General features: G+C 35.0%; 1 protein-coding gene across 1 annotated transcript; it reads right to left on the bottom strand.

Moving 5' to 3' along the window:
- Window positions 1–22984: 22984 nt before the first annotated feature.
- LOC128128390 (uncharacterized) lies at window positions 22985–23461 on the bottom strand. The gene has a single exon (XM_052767234.1). It carries the CDS (start codon window positions 23459–23461, stop codon window positions 22985–22987), a length of 477 nt encoding a protein of 158 aa, XP_052623194.1.
- Window positions 23462–23815: the final 354 nt, after the last annotated feature.

Below are 23815 nucleotides of genomic sequence, written 5' to 3'. Positions count from 1 at the left end.
AAACAAGCAACAATTTAATAGAAACCAAGCTAGGCTCTGATACCACTGATGGGTTTTAGCCATAAGAACTTTCCTATGTGCGCATGCAAAACCCTAATGCTTGGATCTAGGTTTTCTAATTAAACATGCTTTGAATCCAAGACTTCTAATGACTAATTAGGTTTAAGAACAATACAAAACAGATCTAGAATCATACCTTTGAATCTCTTGTTTGATCTTGTTGTCTTGGAGCTCTAGAGTCACAATTGTAACTCCTCTAATGGCTTACAAACACCAAATAGCAAGGAGGATGATTTGAGAGAGAGGAGAGGGGAGGAAATTCGGCCAGGGATTCTTTATTCGCAATGAAGTGCCGATTTCCCTTTGCCATAGGGTCTATTTATACTTGTAGACTCCTTAAGGGTTACAACTTAAACCCTAGTTGGATAATCTTCTCTTAAAGCAATCCATATCCTTTCCTTAGATATCCTTGGACGATTTTAAGTTATCCTTAGCTTCTAGAATTCGTCCATCCTTTATCCAATAAGGATTTACAGTCTAAAGTTTAACTATCAAACAATTGACAGTTTATACCCTCTTATTTAATTAATCTCTTTAAGTCACCAAATTAATACCAATTAATTTATGATTTATATTAATCAAATAATAATATTATTATTCCTTATATTATTCTCATAATATATTAATAATATTTATTCTCTCTTAATAAATCATCATATCATGTTGCTATGGTGAAGGCAACCCAAAAGGGCCATGCACAATCGGGTCAAATACTTGCGTAATATAGTTGCAGCCTTAGACACTATTCCAACAGATAGATCTTGATATATTAATTGGGATTGTTGAGGAATCTATAAATAATTACGAACCCCTATAAAAATGAATGAATACTGAAGTATAATAATATTTGTATATTGGATGTTCGAAAGGAATAAGATGAAATAATAGGCGATGAGCTAGCTTTCCAATGGATCTTCCACCTCAAGCAAGTGAGTGCACGGTTACTTTTATGAACATGATTTTAATACAAGTATTTATTAAAAGTGTCAAATATAAGTTGAAAGTTTATATGTGAATTATGTGCTTATTGAATGGAATATGTGTTAGGTGTATATTTGAGGACATATGTTGTGTGATCCAGTATGGTTCTATATGTGTTAAGATGTATATATAATATTATTACATGATGATAATAATAGAAGTTTTATTACCAAGAAGATAAATATTAATACCTAATGCTATGTATTGAAAGAATACATTAAATTATGATAGTGTTTCCTTAACATAGTTGGTATTGGAAGATGATGACATGGATTGTAGCCTAGTCTCGTCTATAAACAAAGACATATAAAGGATGAATAGATCCGAATAAGTTGAATCAAAGTATAGTCATACTCTATATAGAGTTGACATCGTGAAGACTAAATTGATGAGGAATAGTAAACTGGTCTGGTACAAAATAAGTTATGTCAAAGACATTTAGCTTCGAGTTAAGATGAAAGAGTGTTGCCTTGACTATTAAAGGTATTACATAGGCAGGAACTTCTTGATGATTATGGGTATTGGAATTTTTTTAGTTACACCCTAAGACCCAAAAGAGATGATCAGTTCAATTAAGTTTGGATATTAAGTAGCATCAAGGTTTTGTGTGACATGGGAATGGAGAATAGAACTTTGTGTGATGACATTAATGATTTGGTGGAGTATGTATTATGTACTGGAGTATTACATGTATCCCCCTTTCTTTACAGACAACTAGAAATGGAATGTCCATATCGGGCAGTATATTGGCACCTGGATGACTTGTCTGTATCAGACCAAAGGATGACCAGTCAGTCATCTATCAGAGTGAGATGACAACCACTGACTAAACCCAATCATGTGGAATACGACAGTAGACTTATAGTCAATAAGTGTTAATGAATTATATTAATCCTGGATGTTTGGATCCTATGCTAATTTGATCTACTCCATCCATCTCATAGTTTCCTTTATTGACTAACGCCTACTGCCAAGGACACCCCGAAGCAGTATAGTCAACTCGTTCCTTATAGTAATCCATCAGGTTATATCTTATAAGATTGGTGTATTAGGATCACTATGTTAAGGATCAGCGGGATGGGTAACTCATTCGCACTCATAAGATTTTATATATGGTGAGGGATTGAAGAGAAGACCTACAATAGTGTTCATGGCAGTTAGGTCTTTACGTTTTAGTGTATGTAGCGTATCGATTATGACATATGTAGGATTTAATTATTTGTTATAATAATTTGTACTCAAAATATTTTAAATATAGGGATTTTACGCAAATCATTTGTATCATTTATCATTAAAATTTCAAAATTAGCTCTTTACTATCTATAATTGTGTTTTAACAATGATAAGTACTTTCTAAAAACTAGACAAAATTAAAAATAAAATGGCTTTGTGGTATGGTGAAATAGGCACATAAAGTCCAATATCAAGAAAATAGAAAAAATCGGTCCATGTGGTATTTCAATATTACATGAATAGTCCCTCCATCAGGCGCCATCAATAAATTTTCGTTTAAAGTCCCTCACGTGTATAACATGTAAGGGTATACTATTTCATTTATGCATCTTATTCCTTTGCTACAAATTTGTAGCCTATTTATAACTTTTTATATATACAGAGTCGACCTTAACATTTAGAAAACCAAGAAAGCTATTTCTTCCTTTTTTAACCTTCCGTGCACAAGAACCAGATGCTAAAAACCTTATCCTTTTACTCTATCTTTTATGCATGGCAGTAAAACCCTAATATTTGATTATCAAATGTGAATGCTTCCGAAAATGTAAAGTGCTTATGGTGGATCATCGTCAAATTTTGATGTGAAAGAAGTTTTTAGTAATTCATGATTTTTTTTGTTTACCCTATTATTTATACATATAGAAAACATGAGGATGTTGTCTTAATCTTTTTTCATTTGACAAATAAAGGTGTGTTTTTTAATATGTTCACAACGAAGATCCACCATGGGGCAAGTTCAATCAACCACCAGGATGTATATATATGAAGGTTAAAATACTTATGTTGAATAAGTCGATAATGAAGAGTTTTTAATCCATGAGTTAAATAATATGAGTAAAGAACTAGGGTATACTTTTTCTAAAAGGAAAATCTATCTACTACTACTATATAGCCCCTAATTCAAATTTAGATTTTGAGTTTCAAGATTTAGCTAACGATAGTTGCTGATTTTGCCAATATCGTTTTTGGATCCACAGATTCAGTGGGGGTTGCTGATTTTGCCAAGTTAATGGTTAGTCGATTCCAAATGAGCATGAATTGTAAATTAAGTTTCTTCTGCGGACTCCAAATCAAGCAAACCAACATAGGGATATTTATTCATCAGGAGAAGTACATTTTCGAACTTCTTAAAAAGTATACAATGGGCACATGTATTGGATGAGGTGTCTATGCCCATAACTATAACTAGGATGTACTTGTCCTGATAGTAGCATGGTCCTTTTGGGTTGCCTTCACTAATGCAATTTGATAAGATGGACTTTTGAGAATAAGGCTTTATGTGATTTATTAATATATTATAAGTGTAACATATTAATTGAGAAATCATATTACTTAATTAGTATTGATCAAGAATTAATTTGGAATTAATTTACTGATCAAAAGAGACTAATTAAATATATGAGGATAGATTAAGTAAATCAATGATTCTTATAGTGTGGGCCACTGATCCATGATGAATTAGGATGGGCTAAACCAATATGATAATCCAAGGAGGTTTAACCCATGGAGCCTAAGTAATATGAAAAGTTATAGCGCATTAGGGTTTGCATGGATGTAACCCTAGCCTTTGGAACACTATAAAAGCACACCCTTAGAGCTAAAAATGGTTGCCCCATTCATTCTAAGAGAGTGATAATCGATTTTGAGCTAACTAGCCTATTCTCTCAAGCCTCCTCTTGCATTTGGTATTTGTGACACATTAGAGGCATCACACTTGAGGTGCTAAAGCATTCTAAGGCCAATAACTTCAAACTACAAAAGAGGTATTCATCAAACTATGAGTTTTATAATGTATATCCTCTATTGTATGCTAGTTAGGATGTATGCTTCGGAAAATTTGAAATTCATGTATAATTAGAGAAAACTTAGATCCAAAGCAGCTAGGGTTGCATTTGCACCATAGTAGTATTATAGTGCTTAAAACCCAACAGTTGTATCAGAGACAACGATTGTTTTCTATTATATTTGATGTTTGGTAATTTTCAAAGCTTAAAAAATCGATTTTCTGTCCTCTGTCTGATGAACTCGCCGAGTCCATGAACTGACTCGATGAGTCTACTCAGTAAAAGGGCAACTCAACGAGTCTAGTTTATGTACTCGTCGATTAGGGGTTGTTGTTTGCAAAATTTCGACTTTTTGGTCAGAATTGGTTTATGATCATTACCAAAAATGTTTTGTATTATAAAAAACGTATTTTCTTATTTGGTAATGACGATCCTTATCCAATTAAAGGACAACTGTCAAATTTTAAGATAATAAGATACTATTTGTATTATTTGATATGAATTGATTTGTTATGAGTTAGATTAGATCAATAGTGAAACTATATGATAATGTTGGTTAAAATTGATCTAAGTTGTTCTTGAAGTGAGTTTTTTGTAACTTGTCCTCAAGTTATATGAAGAGTCTCATTCATGAACATTAAAACTAATAAGTTTTCATAAGTTATGGAAACCAAAAGTTTTGAAGAGTTAAAAAACTTGCCCTCAAGTTTTGGAATTTGTAAAGTCTCACTAATGAAACATTTTAATTCCAAACCTTAGAATTTTAAAATTTTAAAATTCAACCCTTATACTATTATAAGGGGGTACAAGGTTACTGCCAATAAAATGGTGGTTTAATGGGTGTCCACTCTCACCCACCGCTTCCTTGACTGGTGGAGGGTCGTTAACCAAACATGTAGGATAAGCCATTAGTTCTCATTAAAAGTATAATGATAATTATAAAGTAACTAAACTTTTATTAAATTTATAATCTTAGTTACTTTAGGAAAAACGTGAAAATGGTGCTATTCCATGTTACATTTTGCGCCTTGTTAAGTCGTTGGTGGAGCGTGTGTGGTTAACCGGCACACTAATCTGGGACTGACAGTGTGTGGCAAAGGGTAACTTGATGTTAATCATAGATCAATAGAGCGTGTGTGGTTAACCGGCACATTGATTAGGTGATTTGTAACATTGAGAGTACCAAGCACATTTGCATGGTTATTCACACCCTTTTTGTGATCCTCGGCATCCCAATCACAAACATGAAGGACACAATCGAGATTTAAACATGCCATTGAAAAGTTCAATGAATCTCAGAGCATCTAGGAATTTTGATACAATTAAAACTGAATAATATATTTCATTTTTCATGGTGGAAATTGGTAAATCATCATTTACCTACCTTCAAATATTTTACAATTGGATTACAACATCCCTCTTCTGAATTGTAGAATATTTTGTTGGGTCCTAGCCTTAATATTTCATTTGGGTGTTATATTATGGATTCTCATCTAATCTAAACTTTGTTCTTTTCATATGTCTATCCCAAACAATGATTCAGGCTCCAACCCTTTTAGCTTATTCTCCCTCATGACCTTGGTTGGGAGAACTATGTTCGATGGGTCAAACTTTATCGATTGGATAAGAAACATTCGTATGACCCTTCGCTATGAGGACAAATAATATGTCCTAGATAAAGAGCTAAAGGAGGTTGATGAAAACACTGCTACTCCTGAAAAAATCGAGGAATATAGGGTTCACGAGAGGGACACGACAAAGTTGTCATGTATGATTGCTACCATGACTGCTGAGCTTCAAAAGTCATATGTGGACTTCTGGCCCTTCGAAATGCACCAAGACTTGATGGAAAGGTACCATCAAAGTGCTCGGCAGGAAAGGTATGAGATCATTGCCTCCATGATCATAACCAAAATGAAGGATGGAGAGTCCATCACGACCCACTTGCAAAAGATGCAGAGATATGTTGTAACATCTAGATTCCCAGGTATCCTATGTTAAGTAATTATATTGAATATATGAGAGGGACTCGTCGAGTAGGCACTCAGACTCGCTGAGTGGGATCGCGCATCTTTTGGTCTGATTTAATGAAGGACTCGATGAGTCCATAAGTGGACTTGGCGAGTCCATGTTGTTTAGTGAAACCCTAATTTCTCGGGTTTGGGACCTATTTAAGGACCCATATAGCCACCATTTGCGGCTACCAAACCCTTGACAGAAACCCTAATAGTGCTTGAGCGTTTGTGAGAGAAAAGAAGCCATTATTGGACCTTTTGTGTGTTTGTTTTGCAAGAAGAAGTTGATTCCAGCTTAGAAGAGGCCATGGAGGTTGCATATTTGTGGATTTCAAGCAGAGGGCATCATCTTTGAGGTAGCATCTTGACCCTCTTTCTATTTTGTTAAAGAATCCATGGATCTAAGGTTTCCTATGCCCTTTATTGGGTTGATTTGTTGGGAATATGGTCCCTTATCAAGTTTAGACTTCAGATCTGGACCCATAGTGGTCCAGAGAATGTTATCCATCTTGCTTTATGTTGGGTTATGGAGGAAATGGACTTAGAATGTTGTATTCGGGGCTAAATCATCAAGTAGTGTCATTTGGACGTTGCATGAATATCAAGTTCGAACCTTTATGTGTTTATTGAGCTTGGGAAGGTTAGATCTATGGATTAGAGGAACAAATATGACCTCAGAAGGTCATTTGAGTGTGAGCATGGAATGAAATCGCCGAGTCCATGAGCGACTCGACAAGTCGAGTCGGGGTTGCCCCGCGATTCGTGACAAGTGTAACCTATCGAGTGGAATGATGACTCGACGTGTCAAGAGAGGCCGAAAGGATTCAGAGAACCCGCATGGACTCGCCGAGTCACCCATGTGCACTCGACGAGTCGGGTCAAAGTTTGATCGTTGACTTTCGTTGACTTTAAGGTTCTGGTCAGGATTGATTTAGGAGAGTTCAGGGTAGGGTAGAATGGCCTTCTACCTAGTTTGTAGAGATGAGATCATGAGAGAATTCTGATCAGGATGCTATTTGAATAATAGGAGAAGGCTAGGTCGGGATGTTGAGCACGAGAATTTATCCGACTTCATTGAGGTGAGTCTTCTCACTCTCCTGTACCTGGAAGGGTACCTATGTGTGACCGGAAGGTCTTATATGCTATGAGATGTATGAGATGTATGTTGGTATGTGATATGTATGTGTTATGAATGTTATGTATGTTATGCACCGGAAGGTCAAGAGGTTATGGACCGAAAGGTCAAGAGGTTCGGACCGGAAGGTCGATACGGGTATGACCGGAAGGTCTACCGGGATTCGGGATGGAAGTCCCCTAAGACATATGGATTGGAAGATCCTGTAGAGTTGTGGCCTGGAAAGGCATATTTGTGGTATGTGGTATTTTGGGGAACTCACTAAGCATTTAAGCTTACAGTTGTTGTGTTATGTGTTTCAAGTACTAGCGAGGATCGCGGGAAGGCTCCGGCATGATCCGTACACACTCATAAAGATTATGTTTGAGATTCTGGGAATTGTTTTGTTATGATAATATTGAATACATTATGTTTTGATATTTTTTTTGATGATTAAAAGTATGAATTAAAAATGAAAAATTGTTTTGAAAATTTACGTCGTTACATATGTGGACCGCTTGTTGAAGTTAAATGTGAACTTCAATGAAGAGTTGGCTATTGACATTATCCTACATTCATTTGCTTCTTTTTATGATCAGTTCCGTATGACCTATCATATGAAAAAGGAGGAGGTCACTCTTAGCAAGCTTCAACGCCTTCTAAGAACTGCAGAAAGCAACTTGAAAGGTAAGTTGGTTGTTCCTACTCCTATAGCTGCTTGAAAGGTAAGTTGGTTGTTCCTACTCCTTAAGATCAAATCTTAATAGAAGGTCTAATTGAAGAACGTGATCTCAGATACGTCTATCCGAGGAAGAATATCAACAAAAAAGATTTTTTTTCGGGTCTTTGATAAGAATCTCGTTCCTTCAACCATTCTGGAAAAGCTCATAGTCAATGCTGCCAAAAGTGATGCTCCTGAGCCCATGAAGAAGAAATTCATTGATCACCTGAAATGGTATTTTGAAGTCCAAAGTTGGCTCCACGGTACTTACGTTTTCATATCTAAAGATGCCAACTTAGTTCACAGATTGCTAAGTTCACTTAGGGGGGATTGTTAATGCATAAGAAATGAACCTCTAGCAATCCAAATTAAATCCGAAGCTCCTTTTGATCCAAGATGAAGTGTGTTCGAAGTAAGTGTCTGTACAAGCATTTAATGCTTTTTGTCTTTTATTGATGTAACAGTTCTTAGGACTTTTTCAACATATCTTTTAATTGTCATATTTGTCAAACCTATTGTATTAACAACTCCTTAGATCGTACTTCGGTTTGTACCATGTTCCTCCTTTACTTTTTAAGGAGTGAATGTACCATGAATTAACCACCAATCACTATTCTGTTGACATCAATTCAAACTCTCTTGCAAGTCACTTTCTTTCATTTACATTCTACTTGTTCTAAATTTTCTTTACTTTGATTATACTCAAACTTACTTGATTTTTATACTTGAATACGTTGTTCAATATAATCTGCAAGTCTTGATTGGTATACATCTTAACTGGACCAACTAATTAGAAGCAGACACGATCTTAAATATTAACACATGGTTTGAGTTTTCAAGCCCTTTCTGCGCATTGATTCATGTTCTCATAGTAATTCATATATGTATGGGATCCATAACAACCTTTTTCTTAATTGACATGTTTGATCCCATATATGCCTTGGATCTATTTTGCTTAGGTGTCCTTAATCACAAAAGATTTTTGATCAAGTCATCGAATTGGAGAAACTTGTGTAATAAACCTATAACTAGTTATAAAAATCATGAATACACCTCGACACCAAAATATAATACAGGTGGTTAGGTGCCTTTTATCCCACAAGCATTATGTAAATGATGTGTGAAAGTTCCTATAACTGGATGGCATAGACTTGTGTTTTGAAATGGATTTTAATGCTTTAAAATTCTAGTTAAATACAAGTAATTACACTACAAGAAAAATAACCTTCAACCACAATTTTTCGAGCCTTAAAAATGTGACCATACCTGTATAGTCACACTTTGTTATTTTTCATCGAAAGTATCACCGTAGGTCATGACACCCAATACATCTTATGGTTACATTAAAATTCAACATTTAAAAATGTAACAATAGCATAAAAAGTGTGGCTATTTTGTACGAATTTAATCAAGTATTTTATCAAATATGTAGCCGTAAATATTACTTAGATACACATTTAAATTAATTAAGTGGTGTTAGGTGACCGTATGACGACATGAATGTGTTGTTAGTGTGGCGTTTGTTATTATTTTGTGACACATAAACTTTTTAAGTATGCCTATAACATATCTTTTAGTCACATATAAAAGTAATTTAAAGTGAGACAAATTTATTTTTAAGCATGGTTAGTTTACATTTGTTGTGATTGTTGATTAACTTTTAGTTACGTTAATTTTATGTTAAATCGTGACATACGATATCATTTAGTCGCAATAAGAAAACTCAGGAAGGAAAAAATGTGACCACTGTTTGGTATTGATGATACATAATTGTTAAAACCATTGCTTAATAGTATGTATAGCAACTCATTTTTTTCTATTTGTTGTGGTTATTTATTAACATTCATTTATGTTCAACCGTGACATGATATCATTTAGTCACATAAAGATAACTCATAAAAAATATGTGATAATTTTTTGCTTTTGGTGATACATAATTGTTAAAACCATCGTTGTATATTACTTATAGAAACATATTTTTTTACAAATGATGTGGCTATTTGTTACCCTATAGTTACATTCATTTACGGCAAAGCAAGACATATCATATCATTTAGTTATATAAACAAAACTCATAATTGTTAAAACCATCATATTTTTTGTAATTGTTGTGGCTATTTGTTACCCGTTACCCACATTTAATTTTGTAATCACTATCCTATTTACCATTTGGTCACATTATTAATGGTGGATGACAATATTAAAATGTTGTGAATAGATATTTTAGTAGTAAACAAGAATACTAGAAAATAATATTAATCATTAATCCAAGTTAAATAGTATACAAAAATGTTGTAATCAAAATATATCTACCATGTATGCAAACAAAAATGAAATATAAGTTATAAAGTAAAAAGATCATGTTACTGTTTTATCTTATTAAGACCGCGCCTTGTTTTCTTCTTGAAGCATCATGAAATTTGGTTTGTGCTTTATTGATTTTTCTTGAAACTTCTCCTGACTACCATTCTTACACTTTTGAATATTACCATTCTTAGAATTTTGAAGATTAAATTCTAAGTTGAAGTTGTATCTGGTACCTATGTGTTGCTATTTCCTGTGTCTTGCCCATAAATAAGAAGTCTGATAGTAACTAAATCTTAACTATTGAGAGTTTCCCGTTTACTTAATAGGAATGTATGATTGTTTCTTTACGAGGTCAATCTATATTTGTGTAAAAATGTTTTTTTACCAATATTTTTTTTTTTTTGATAATACTATTTCTTCTACACACCCAGAATCCAAAAATCTCTTTTTCCTTTTCATTCTACATCTAAATTTCTAAATTTTGCATGAATACCAAAAGATACTATAAATGAAGAGTATCAAAATCACTCTCTTACATATAAAACTATCATAAATACAAACATGTTCTGTGTGCCAAGAACAAGAAAAATTTATAAATGATTTTTAACTAGCTTCTATGTATTTTTAAATTCTCAAAGACATTCTAATACACATTTTGAGTGTTTCATCAAAGTTGCAATTCGAATTGAATTTAGCATACAAATTTCTATATTTTTTTTGTTAAAAGAGAAATTTTTAAAAATTAAAACATACACATTTCTTACTATGAGATTCCACAACCCATAATTCTACCATATTATGCTATTTTGATGCTTTAACTATTTGACACTGTCTTAAATTTGTAAAATTGAGAAAATTGAGAAAATTTTCAATGCATTTACCATTCAAGTTAGAACTGATTTCAAAAGAAAAAAAAAAAGTATCGTTTTTTCGTGAATTAGATAAGCACGATAAATTGATTATTGAACAAAAAACAGAGCATATGTTCTAAATTATACTTATTAATAAAATCACTCTGAGAAAAAATGATCTAGTTAGTTGAATCTAACCTGATTGTATAAGAGATCGTCGATTCTAGGAGGAACTAAATGATTCAATCGATTTGGTGATCTGTTTCGTTGCATCTAGTATGCCTCTTTTTCTATGCTATGCAACAAAGAAAATGAAATTCACCGCCGGTATAAGAGTTTAACTCCAGCCCAGCCTAACATCACATCTAGATTAACCCAACTCATTTCATTTATATTTTAAAGAATTTACCCTTAATGAATACGAGTGGACAAGAATTGTCTTCTCAGTCCTTACCGATTTTCAAGTTTTCACAGAATTTGGAATATATATATATATATATATATATATATATATATATATATATATATATATATATATATATATATATATATATATATATATATATATATATATATATATATATATATATAATTTCCGGATAATACAAGGACTCCTTTCATAAAGTGTTGATAAGGAAAGTTTCTATCCATACAAGTAGGTATTAGAATAGAATATAAAGTTTGTGTTTAACAAGCTATATGTATACGTGAGGTATATATAGAGGTTACGATATCGAGTTATGATATCATCACAACAAGTAGAGGGTCGTATCAAAGTTTGAGTGATTTCTTTGAATATAACAAGTTAATTTCCTTAATGTCTTGTATGTTTCTATTTCAATTATATTTGTTAATTGGTATCAGATCCATAAAAACACCGTCATATCAGACATTGCAAGCGGTAGCGGAAGAAAAGATGGCTCATCAACTTTGCTTCATGTACCGATGTTGACTTTTGCAAACTACACAATATGTTAAATCCTAATGAAGGTGATGCTTAGTGTGCATCAGGTTTGGGATACGATTGATCCAGGATCAACCAACATAAAGAATAACAACATTGCTATTGCAGTTCTTTTCCATTCGATTCTCCAAGATCTCATCTTGCAAGTAGACATGATTAACACGGTAAAAGAAATATAGACTGCAAGAAAGACTCGCCATCTTGGTGCTAATAGGGTACGAGAAGCATGCTTGCAAACTCTCGTTATTGAGTTTGACAACTTGAAGATAAAGGAGACAAGTTCTATAAATGATTTTGCTAGAAACCTATCAGTTATTGCGTCAAAATGATCCTCCCTTGGTGAAAACATCCCTGAAAGAAAACAAATGAAGAAATTCCTCACAAGCTTACCAAGAAAGTTTTTCCATATTTTTGACTCAATAGAACAAGTTCTTGATCTTAAAACTATTGGATATGAAGATGTGGTGGGCGTTTGAAGGCTTACAAGGAATGGATTCATGCAAATGAACCCGCAATCGATCAAGGTATGGTATTAATATTGTTGTAAAAATCCCGACTAGGTCCCGATTAATCTCTGATTAATCCCTAGGCGCTACTCAACATATTAGAGGGCGCCTAGCAATTAATCCATACATACATAATGAGTGAAAAAATATAAAATGATGAAATTTTTACATTTTGAAAAAGTTTTATCTCAATAGAAACTATTTGAAGCATGATTAGTGTTTAATTAATCATATTAACCTATTTTGTTATGTTATTAGTGGTATTTATGAACTTTGGTATGATATGAGTCATATTTAATTTTTTAAAATTCCGCAAATTAGCAATTAATGGTCCCCGATTAATCTCCGCCTAGCCGATTAATCACTTAACCCCAGTCCACCGACTAGCTAATGTCGAGCGTTTTTTACAACCTTGGATATTACTCAACAACATAGCTTCCAAGAAAGGAGGACGAGGCGGATGCGAATGAGGATGTAGAGGAAGATGCCACTCTCAAAATCAACGTAGATCTATGCCTTCTTTGAATGAAAAAACCAATAAACCTAAAACAAAGAAAAAAGATGGATCAAGAGTTCAATGTTATAGGCGTGACAAATTTGGCCATTTTGCGTCGCAGTGCCTGGAACGAAAGGCAAAATAGGAAGAAGCTAACATGGATGAAGTTGACGATCATGACCCACATCTTCTTATGTTAAAAAAAACCTTCACGAAACAGTGTTTTATACAAGGAGAAAGTGATACCTAGAAAATATAACACAGGTAAGGATGAGAATGACATATGGTACTTATACAATGGTACTAGTAACCACATAACAGGTAACCTCTCGTTCTTCATTGAAATCAACAGGCATATTGGGGGACAGGTCAAATTTGGAGTAATCGTTTGTCGAAATACAAGGAAAAGGATCCATTCTCCTTGATGGCAATGGTGGAGCTCAAAAGCTCTTGATTGAAATATACTACATACCTGATCTCAAAGCCAATATTATTAATTTGGGACAAGCAACATAAATTGGTTGTCTCAATGAAAGGAGATCAACTACTACTTTATAACAGCCACAAAACCCTCGTATTCAAGGTAAGACACTCAGAAAATGTGATATACAAGACAAGAATCACAATTAGAGGACCTATTTGTTTACATGGCCGTCTAGGATAGAGAAATTGGTTGTGCTATGCACGGCTAGGTCATGCTAACTTTGAAAAAATTTCAAATATGTCAAAAAAGGATTTGGTTATTGGCTTAGCACCCATTATAGGGAATAATCAACTATGTGAGTCATGCAGAGTAGGAAAACATAGTTGAAAAACTTTCCCTAAAAACTCCAAATTTTGAGCAAAAGAAGCCTTGGAACTCATTCATGGAGATTTATGTGGACCTATCTCGCCATCTACCGTTACTAGAAATAGGTACGTTTTTGTCTTAATTAAGGAGTACTCATGATTTATGTAGTGTTATCTTATGAAAGGAAAAAGTGAAGCATTAACCTGTTTCAAGAAGTTCAAGATAACAGTTGAAAAACAAACCAGCAACTCAATGAAAGTGTTTCGAATAGTTAGAGATGGTGAGTTTACATCACAACACTTCAACACTCTTTACAAAGATCTTGGGATGATAAGACATCTTATAACTCCATATATGCCACAGCAGAACGATGTAATGGAAAGACTGAATCGTACTGTTATCGATATTACATGAAGAATGTTGAAAGCAAAACAAGTTCCTAACCTTCTTTGAGGAGAAGTAAGAAATCATGCAACCTATATAATAAATCAAATTCTAATAAAAGAAGTAAAGGAGGAAACACCATATCAGTTATACTACAAGCAAAAACCTAATATTAAGCATATTCGAGTATTCAGATGTGTGGCCTATGCAAAAACAGTTGGAACAAAGTTAAGAAAGCTTGATGATCACTCAAGAAAAACAATACATCTTAGATTAGAACGACGAATGAAGGCATGTCGTTTGTATGATACATTTTGTCACAAAATCATTATATCTCGTGACGTGATTTTTGATGAAAACACAAATTGGGATGAAAATTCCCTACAAAATTCTAACTCAATAAATAAACTAGGAATGTTTTAGGTTCATTGGTCAAGGATTATAGATACCGGAGAATGATCTATAGCTGACGGGTCAAATCATGTTAATGGTGAGAAAAAAATGGAGAAAATAGAGAAACTGAGTTGGAAGATGAACAACCAAACAACCCCAATGAAGATCACGAAAGACCATGAAGATCCTCCCTTGCGAATTGGTGGTTGTCGAGGCCAACAAAATAGATACCCAACAAACTGGGGGTTTGGGTCTTTTAAAATACTTGAGATAAACTTGAATTAAACTAATCACAATTTCAATAAAATCAATAGTTTGATGTAAAATCAATGAAGGAAGGATGGTTGACTTAAGGTTTCCTCACGTTGACTTTTGAGGAACATATCATTAGAATCCAACGATGCAATACTTGTTTTAAATCCTTAAATTGGCTATAGTAACCAAAGAATATTGAGATTACCTAGACTTTTCTTAGTTATTAAAATGGTTAGAGAAGCTCATAACAATTTCCTTAGTCAAAGCCACAATCTCCATTAAGCATGTGATTAGTCAAAGTCAACTAGCATTAATAACCAAAAAGTCACCAAATCTAAGAGGAGTCAACTGCTTTGACTACCATATTGGAGAAAATGTTTTTATGATTGTGTGAACCAAAACTACACAAGAATCATTTTTTGCTTGCTAATTTGAGGATCCTTTACTTAATCAAGAAATTAGCTAACTAATTACAACAAACACATTTAAACTCATGAATAAAGACATACAAGTAGTGATAAGATGTTTAAACAAAAAATATTCTAATAAAGATTTAAGAACAAGTTCATGGAGTCTTCAACATTCAACAACTAGTCAAAGGATTTCACCAAATTCACCCAAATTTGGTTTAGCCTAACATGGCTAAACACAAGAAAACAAAGTTAGAAGATATTGTACCAAACATTCAACACGATTAAGAGAAAAAAATGATGAAGCTATGGAGGGTTCTTGGCCTTCAAAGTGCTCCAAAATCTGCAGAGGATTTTTGTATTTTCGAATGTGTAAGAGTGTGCAAAATATGCACACCAACCTTCCCCATATATCCTTCTAAATGAAATTCTGAAACTGCCCATGCTGAGTCATGCGTGGTCGCGCTGGGTTGTGTGGGTGGTACCAGATTGTGGCTTCTTTGAGTATTGGGCCTCCACAGCCTAGCCTACTTCGCCTAGTTCGAATCCAAACAGCTCCTAGTCCATTTTTCTTCAAGTTTCCTTCATTTTAAGCCCAATTCGGCTTTTCCAAATGATCCATAGCTTTCGTAATCGCCCGACCATCGGTCTGCACGCTTGAATATTCTCCTGCATCTTGCAAATTTAAAGTTTATTTCTTCCAAGCCATTAATTAATAAGAAAGCCCACTCTAAGCATCAAATCCATTATTATAAAACCCAAGAGCCTTGACATCGTCTAAGTCCAATCGCTTCCCAAAGATCTCGCTCCGCTACTCTCCTTAAAATCTGCAATTAAGCTCACGAAACTAGAAAGTACCCGAAATGGTCATAAAATAACAAAAAGGAAAATATGCATGGAAATTAACTAAATTATGGATGAAATATGCTAAAATAAACTATAAAAAGAAGTAAATAAAATGAAACTATCAAATCACCCCAAGCTTAAACCTTGCTTGTCCTCAAGTAAGACAAGACTAAAATGAAAAGATTGGATAAAACCGTAGAACCTAATCACATTTACTCAACATTGTCATAATTAATCTTGTTATCTCATGACTTTTTCATCCGATGACAATGGAACCATAAACCACAGCTAAGACAACTCCTCTAGGTGAGTAAGGAGGAACGGTCAGTCGCAGCCTCAATGGAACATGCATATAATGAAGAACATTTGTAGTAGGGAGAAAGCATCTGGACGGGCTCGTGTGGAGCTCTTCTTTAAGTGCACACTCTTATCACGAAAGTTGCGTGATCTCATCTTTTCCGACCACTCTCAAGTGTGATTGGGTTCCATCGCTCGGGCACCATTGTAGGATTCAGTTCACTTAGTATTCGCCCAAACATCTTGTAGTGTCCGACTCGATAGTCTCTCTAACATCACCAATTTGCAAAAAACAACTTGATCTATATACAACAAAACATTCCTAAACAAATAATTAAGTGTAAAACGTTGGGTCACCAAAATGTAGGAAAATTTTGTTTAATAATTGAACCGGTCACCCATCTAAGATAATTGGGGCTTGGAAAATGCTTTAGCTTCTCTCTTTTTTTTTTTTTGAGATGTTAGTGAAACATATACTTGAAGGTAGTGCACTAACATATTGAAAATTTTTCAAGAAATTTTTTGCCCCGAAATTTAGTTCCCAAAAATATGTAAGTGGAACCGAAGGGAATAATAATAATAATAATCTGAATTTTCTAAGTGTGAAAATGACCATGTGAAGAGCATAAAGATGTAAGCTCCTTTCCAAACATGTGATTTTCCAAATATAATGAAAATGTCCAACAGTGGACTAAAGGACTCTCTAAAATCCTAAGAAAATCAAAAATAATATATATATATATATATATATATATATATATATATATATATATATATATATATATATATATATATATATATATATAGAGAGAGAGAGAGAGAGAGAGAGAGAGCTAGGTTCAGGTGTTTAAAGTATTTATTGTGTTATTGTATACATAAATGTGGGCCAATCAAAATTTAAAATATAAATAAATAATTAAATAAATAGGGGTAATTAGGTAATTTTATAAACAACTTCCCCAAATACTTTCCTATAATTATGATAGTTGATTTTAACCTAATTTATCCCCTTTTAATTACCACCGATGTCACTTTGAAAACCCCCCCGTAGGCTTCGATCAAAAGTTTCAGCCACCACGATCTAAAGTTTGGATCTTGACTGAACACCAGCTATTATTCCCTTCATCTCTTCTCCATCTTCAAAAAAATACCAAGCCATTATCGCCTCTACATGTTGTTCTGCAATTTTGATTTAAGACTAACGATACACACAAACCCACACATAGTTAGGGATCGAATGAAGAAAGAATGGGAAAGAAAGTCCGATTTCTTGATTTCTGATTTCATGGGCGTTGACACATGTATTTGTACATCGATGAAGGTGAGAAGGAAAGCACGAAGCGACTGCAAGGTCCAATGGATGTCGATCGATTGCAGGATAAGGAAGCGTCTATGGGGTCGACGAGACTTAAGCAACGAAGGGAAGAAGCCACGAGCTTTTGTTCCCTCTTGTCTGACTGTGAGGTGAGAAGACGAGGAGGTCAGAAGAAGGTTTGGGAGGAGGGAGGCATAAGAGATGGTTGATGGGGAAGGAAGGGAAATGTGTGAGAGAAAAGGGTTTGTTGCTCGTCGATGGTGGAAAGAGGTGAGCGGATGAGGGCTTCTCCGACAGCCTCCATGTCGCTTCTGATTTTTCTTCTTCTTTTTTTTTGACATGAATCAATGGAAGGCAAGGTGCTTGGTTTCACTATTTGACAGGTGGAGAGGCAATCACTAGAGGTGATAAGGGATGTCCATGTGGTGATCGACAGGAACATGTGAGGGAATAAATCACGAGGCTACTGCCTCCTTGTTCAGTTAGAGAAAACAACACCACCAATGAGGAGTTTTTAGCATCAATTAATGAAGGAACAAAGGATCAACGAAAATGATCCTCAAGAAGGAGAGATGCGGCTTCTCTGTCTTCACCGAGAGAAAGATGGGTGAGGGGAGGTCTTTCATTGCACATTTAACTTGGAATTATATATAAAATCTGATTGCCTCAGATTCGATTTGATTTTGACATGATTTTTAGTGTACAATTTAGGATTTCTTTTGATTTTAACTTGATTTTTGGCTGCATTTTATGAATTGATTCATATTTCAGTTTATGTTTTTTTTATTTAACACTTCATTTACGTTGACAGTGTAGGATCTTGACAAGGTTGAATTCTGAAAAGGTATCAACTATGTTTATGTAGATGATTCAATGGATGATATTGGTGAGATTCCAATTATATTGGAATGGAATCACGAATTCTAATTATGTTGGAATTGAATCACGAATTCCAATTCAGTTGGAATCACAAAAGTTGATGCTTGAAGAATGGACCATAAAAGTGAAAGTGATTCTAAGCAACATTATTCTTTTAGAATGTTTTAGTCGTCGTTAGATTTTGATGTTTTCTTTCCCGTTTTGAAAGTTTTTGTAGTTTTATTCTTTAAAAATAAATGTAATTCTTAACAATTGTTAACCGTATTCTCTAAGAAATAATGTATTTTTTGTTTTTATTCTTCAATTGATTGTTCAAGAATTTGTTATTCTACAAGTAGTTTTTAAATTCATGATCAAGAAATAGGTTCAAGAATATTTTTATTATTTTTGGTTCAAGAATTTTTTTTATTTTTTAATATACTCATAAACATATTCTGTCAGAATGTCCGAATTAAAAGAATTATAGTTTGTAAAATCGGAATTTAAAAATTAATAGAATCTATGATCCTTTAAGAATGCAATTTTCCTTTATTAAATCTATATTACTTGACTAAATTACCCTTGTAATTAATTAAGATGATATTTTTCATTCATATTTAATTCAATAATATATATTAATCACTTTCTTAAAATAAGTAAAATTGATTGGCCCATATGTATGCATACAATAACACAATAATTACTTTGAATAGAATAACCTAAGCCTATATATATATATATATATATATATATATATATATATATATATATATATATAGTGATGTAAAGAGACCGGATTTGGATTCTACTCGGGGACAAGCACCAGTGCTTCATCCTAACGGTTCAAACATGATCAAGTGTGATCCTCTCGGCGGTATGGAACGCAAGGATAAAAACATCCATTGTTATAGTTAATCCTACAGTTGTTAGTATTGCATGAATAATTCTTCATGAGAACTACTTGGCCAAGATCACTTACCCCTTTAAGCTCCAGCAGTTGATCCCAAGTATGAAGTCCCAAACTACAGCCAAATGGTTCCAGTTCGATGGATGAGATAACAACAAGATCATTGACCAATAATGATACAATAACTATGAACTTGTTCCATGGCATCCAAGAGGGTGAGAATAAACAGACCACAATACTACATGAATGCTAATGCCCTAAGCTAAATGTTATGCAAAAATTAAAAAGGAAGAAAAGAAGAAACTAAAATCTTTTTGGAATTTTATAAAATAAAATTAAAAAATAAATGAAAATTAGCTTAAAACTAAAATGTTATGCAACCTTATTAAAAAAAATGCATGAAAAAGTCAAAGGAAATACCCCACCCCAAGCTTAAGAACAAGCATTGTCCTCAATGCTTAAGGAAACACCCCAAGCTTAAGAACAAGCATTGTTTGAGACGGTAGTGGTAGTCCCACATGTCCTAGACCTGGCGGGAAGTGGATGGAAAGGGATGCTCTAGTCTACCAACGCGATTCGCCACATACTGAATGGCCCGGGTTTTCTCCTGTGTCTAAGTGTCGATGCCATAAACAGTGGAGAACATCGTGGCGAACTGGTCAAAGAATATAGGGGGAAATATGTTGGGAGCTTGTGTCCCCCCTAATGTTGCGGATGATACTGATGTTGCTCAAAAAGTTGTGGAGGAGCCTGAAAGTGGTCATGTTGATACATCAGTTGTTGCATTGAAGGTTGGTCAAAATGGTCCTTCGCCTTGGGGATCTCGTTAGCATCCTCTTTGTCCTTTTCCTCATCCTTAGAGTCGGCTAGCACACCCGCTGGGGTCAACTGATCAGGAGGAAGCCAAGTGTCGGGGTCATCCGGTGAGAATGAATCACCAACCCAGTTGGGGAGGATGAAACCGGATGCTTGTCATCATCAAGCTAGTTGTATGAGTCATTCCCCAACTAACCAACATATATGCTCGCTCAAGAGTGAGAAAATCTAGTATAAAGTTGGGTTGGTAGTGGTCAATGGGCATGTAATCGGGGTCGGGGTTGTCTAGGCCAATGGCTCGACCTATGATGGTAATAAGCCCCCCGATATGGATTTCTCCGATGGTGCGTTGACGAACAGCCTCACATTTATAGAGGAATAATGTGGACAAAACAAGTTATTCCCAATGTCTCATGTAGGCTAGGAAGAAGAGCTCGCATCTATTAATTTTACCGGGTTCAAGGCAACTGAAAATGTTGGTGGTGAGGACGCGGTGTGCAATGTGACGAAAATGATGAACTATGTGTTTGGCCCTCTAGTAGCTCGGATTGAACGTATCGAGACCGATTATTTTCGACCAAAACTCCATGTTGGGGCAACGCAGGAAGCTGACATACTATTGAGAACAGATGGTTGTGTCGTTTGTGTGATTTACTCCCATGATAGAGTTCAATCGTCCATATGAAAGCCGATGACTTTGACCTATAGTTGGAAGGTAATAATCTCGGATTCATCATTAGTGGAAAAAGTGGACAGGAATTCTAGTGTGGGATCTTCATAGGTCCTATCACAGAGGTTAAGAAAATCATCCCAAGCCATACCACGTAACATAGATTCCACACCGATATGTACCCCAACCTTATGCATTGACTCTTTGTGGTAAAAATTTGTGGCCCAGATTGAACGTCCATGGAGGTTGGGCTGATATTTTTTGTTTCCGCCTTTGTAAGGGAAGGACCGCTTCCCTCATTTCCATTTTTCTTCCATTTTCCAGTGGCTTTTTGTGAAGTACCGGCGGCATCCTGTTACGGATTAGGATCAGTGGATGATCCATGAGTGTGTGCCTGAGTTGTTGTTCTGCCTATTGTCAAGATCTACAATATCAAAAACAATTCACCTAAGTAATCCCTCTTCTCACCGCTCTCAAAATTAATATAACTATAATTAAACCGAACACAAAAATTCCAATAAACAACTGCACCCAACTTTTGACAATTCAAAATGGTTTCAAACAACACTAATCGGTTCCATTTGACAAATCCGGCAGCATTTCTAGTGAAAATGAACAAATCCCAACAAAAGTTTAAACACTTTTAAGCAAATTCCCAAGCAAATTAACCAATTTTAACCATTCTCAAACCAATTCTTATAAATAAAACGGGAAATAACTAACGATCCTAGGCAATTGCCAAAGCATAATTGGTTGCCATTATAGTAATGAAAGCCAAGGAAAGAAGATACCCAACTCACTCGTTTTTGTCCCAAAAATCGAACTTGAACCTGAAATTCGCTACTGTACACCCCAAGCTTTGTGATTGTTCATGGGCGCCAAAATGCAATGCTTGTTCAATAAATCAATATTTATAACTTGATTTTTGCAAAACTCTGGTGGCGGCTCGTGGTGGCTCTAAATTTTTGGCGAAATTGTTAGTGAGATTTTGAGGTTTTGTTCAGTGGGATGTATAGAGCTTGTAAAAAGGAACACTTTGATGTTGTCAGAATTGTGAGAGGTGGCCGGAGTTGGCCGGAAAGTGGTGAGATGGTGGTGGTGGCGCCCATAATTCCGAAGGAAGATCATAATAAATTTTGGGTGGGGTTTGTAGAGGATGAAAAATGGTGAAGAATGGCGGTGGTCCTGGTAGAACTTCGGGAAATCGAATTTTTGTGAGAAGTGGGTGTTTGTGTTGTTAAGAGTTTGAGAGAGAATGGTGGAGTTTGTGTAGGGTTGAATGAAGAAGATGAGTGGCTAAAGTGTTTAATCCATGGTCAAGTTCGGTCAACACAAGTCAATGTTAGTCAACTCATTAAACCACCTGGTCAACGGAAGTCAAAGCTTGTCAACAAAATTAGCCTTTGGTCGTCAATATTTGCACGGGTCGTGCATGGAGGGCACACAGTCGCGTGCATGTTGCAGTTAAAATTACAATCACAACTTGTTCTAATCGATCATATGTATCCGCGTAAGTCACTCGCGTTAAGGCAAGCGGCCGCGCAGGGTGGTCGCGTAGGTGGGGCGTGCAGGGCCACGCAGGCGCGTGTTGTTCACAGTCTTTGGTTTCATTTCACTTCAACTTCTTGGGATTCTTGGCTTGCATTTGAAGGCTTAAACACTTGGAAAACTTATTTTCTTCAGAGAGAACTTCAAAATAAACGTTAAAACATCTTCAACACTCCTTTATTTGAATTCATAGTCATGAAAGACAATGCTTTCCAAAAATGACCTTCTTTAATGTCTTTGGCGAGACGTCCTCTTTGCTTGCTTCAACACCTCGAGACATCCAAATGGATGATTTCAAGAGCATTTTCATTGAAACCTTCATAGAATGGCTTCAAATGGTGCCCATTGACTTTGAAAATTTGTCTCATCTCTTCACTTTGGATTTCTACTACTCCATGGTCAAAAGTTTTTATGACAAAAAAAGGACATATGCACCTTGACCTTAACTTGCCCGGAAATAACTTCAATCGTGAATGGTAAAGCAAAACCCTATGTCCCGGTTCGAAATGCTTCCGGGCGATGGACTTGTCATGAAAAAACTTCGTTTTCTCCTTGTAAATTCTTGAATTTTCATAAGAGTTATTCTCAATTCTTCTAAATCTTGAAGTTGAAGCTTCCTATGTCTTCCAGCTTCAACAATATTGAAATTGAATTGCTCGAACGCCCAAAATGCACGATGCTCTAATTCCACAGGAAGATGACATGGCTTTCCAAAGACCAACCTAAATGGAGACATGCCTATCGTGGTATTGTAAGCGGTCCGGTAGGCCCACAAGGCATCATCAAGCCTCAAACTCCAATCCTTCCTTTTCGGGTTCACTGTTTTCTTAAGGATATACTTCACTTCATGATTTGAAACCCCAGCTTGATCGTTTATTTGGGGGTGGTAAGCGGTAGAGACACGGTGGGTCATGTTGTACTTTCTCAATAAAGCCCCCATAATTTGGTTGCAAAAATGTGTCCCTCTATCACTAATCAATGCCCTAGGCACACCAAATAACACAAAAATATTAGATTTTAAAAACTCGATTACCGTTTTGGCATCATCCAATCTTGTGGCCTTGGCTTCAACCTATTTTGAGACATAGTCAACCGCGAGTAAAATGTAAACATTGCCATATGAAACGGGAAATAGGCCCATAAAATCAATCCCCTATACGTCAAAAACTTCACAAACAAGGATTGGATGTTGTGGCGTTTTATTTTTTTTGTGAAATGTTCAACGTCCTTTGACACCATTCACAACTTTTTCAAAACAAATAACAATCGTGTGACATGGTTGGCCAAAATAATC

The sequence above is a fragment of the Lactuca sativa genome, chromosome 1, assembly GCF_002870075.4.
Source record: "Lactuca sativa cultivar Salinas chromosome 1, Lsat_Salinas_v11, whole genome shotgun sequence".
In the NCBI taxonomy this organism is placed as follows: Eukaryota; Viridiplantae; Streptophyta; class Magnoliopsida; order Asterales; family Asteraceae; genus Lactuca; species Lactuca sativa.
This window is presented reverse-complemented; position numbering and strand designations above follow the sequence as displayed.

What these genes read in the sequence shown, in the direction of transcription:
- LOC128128390 (XM_052767234.1), bottom strand. Translation starts at nt 23,461, where the DNA reads ATGGGGGCTTTATTGAGAAAGTACAACATGACCCACCGTGTCTCTACC.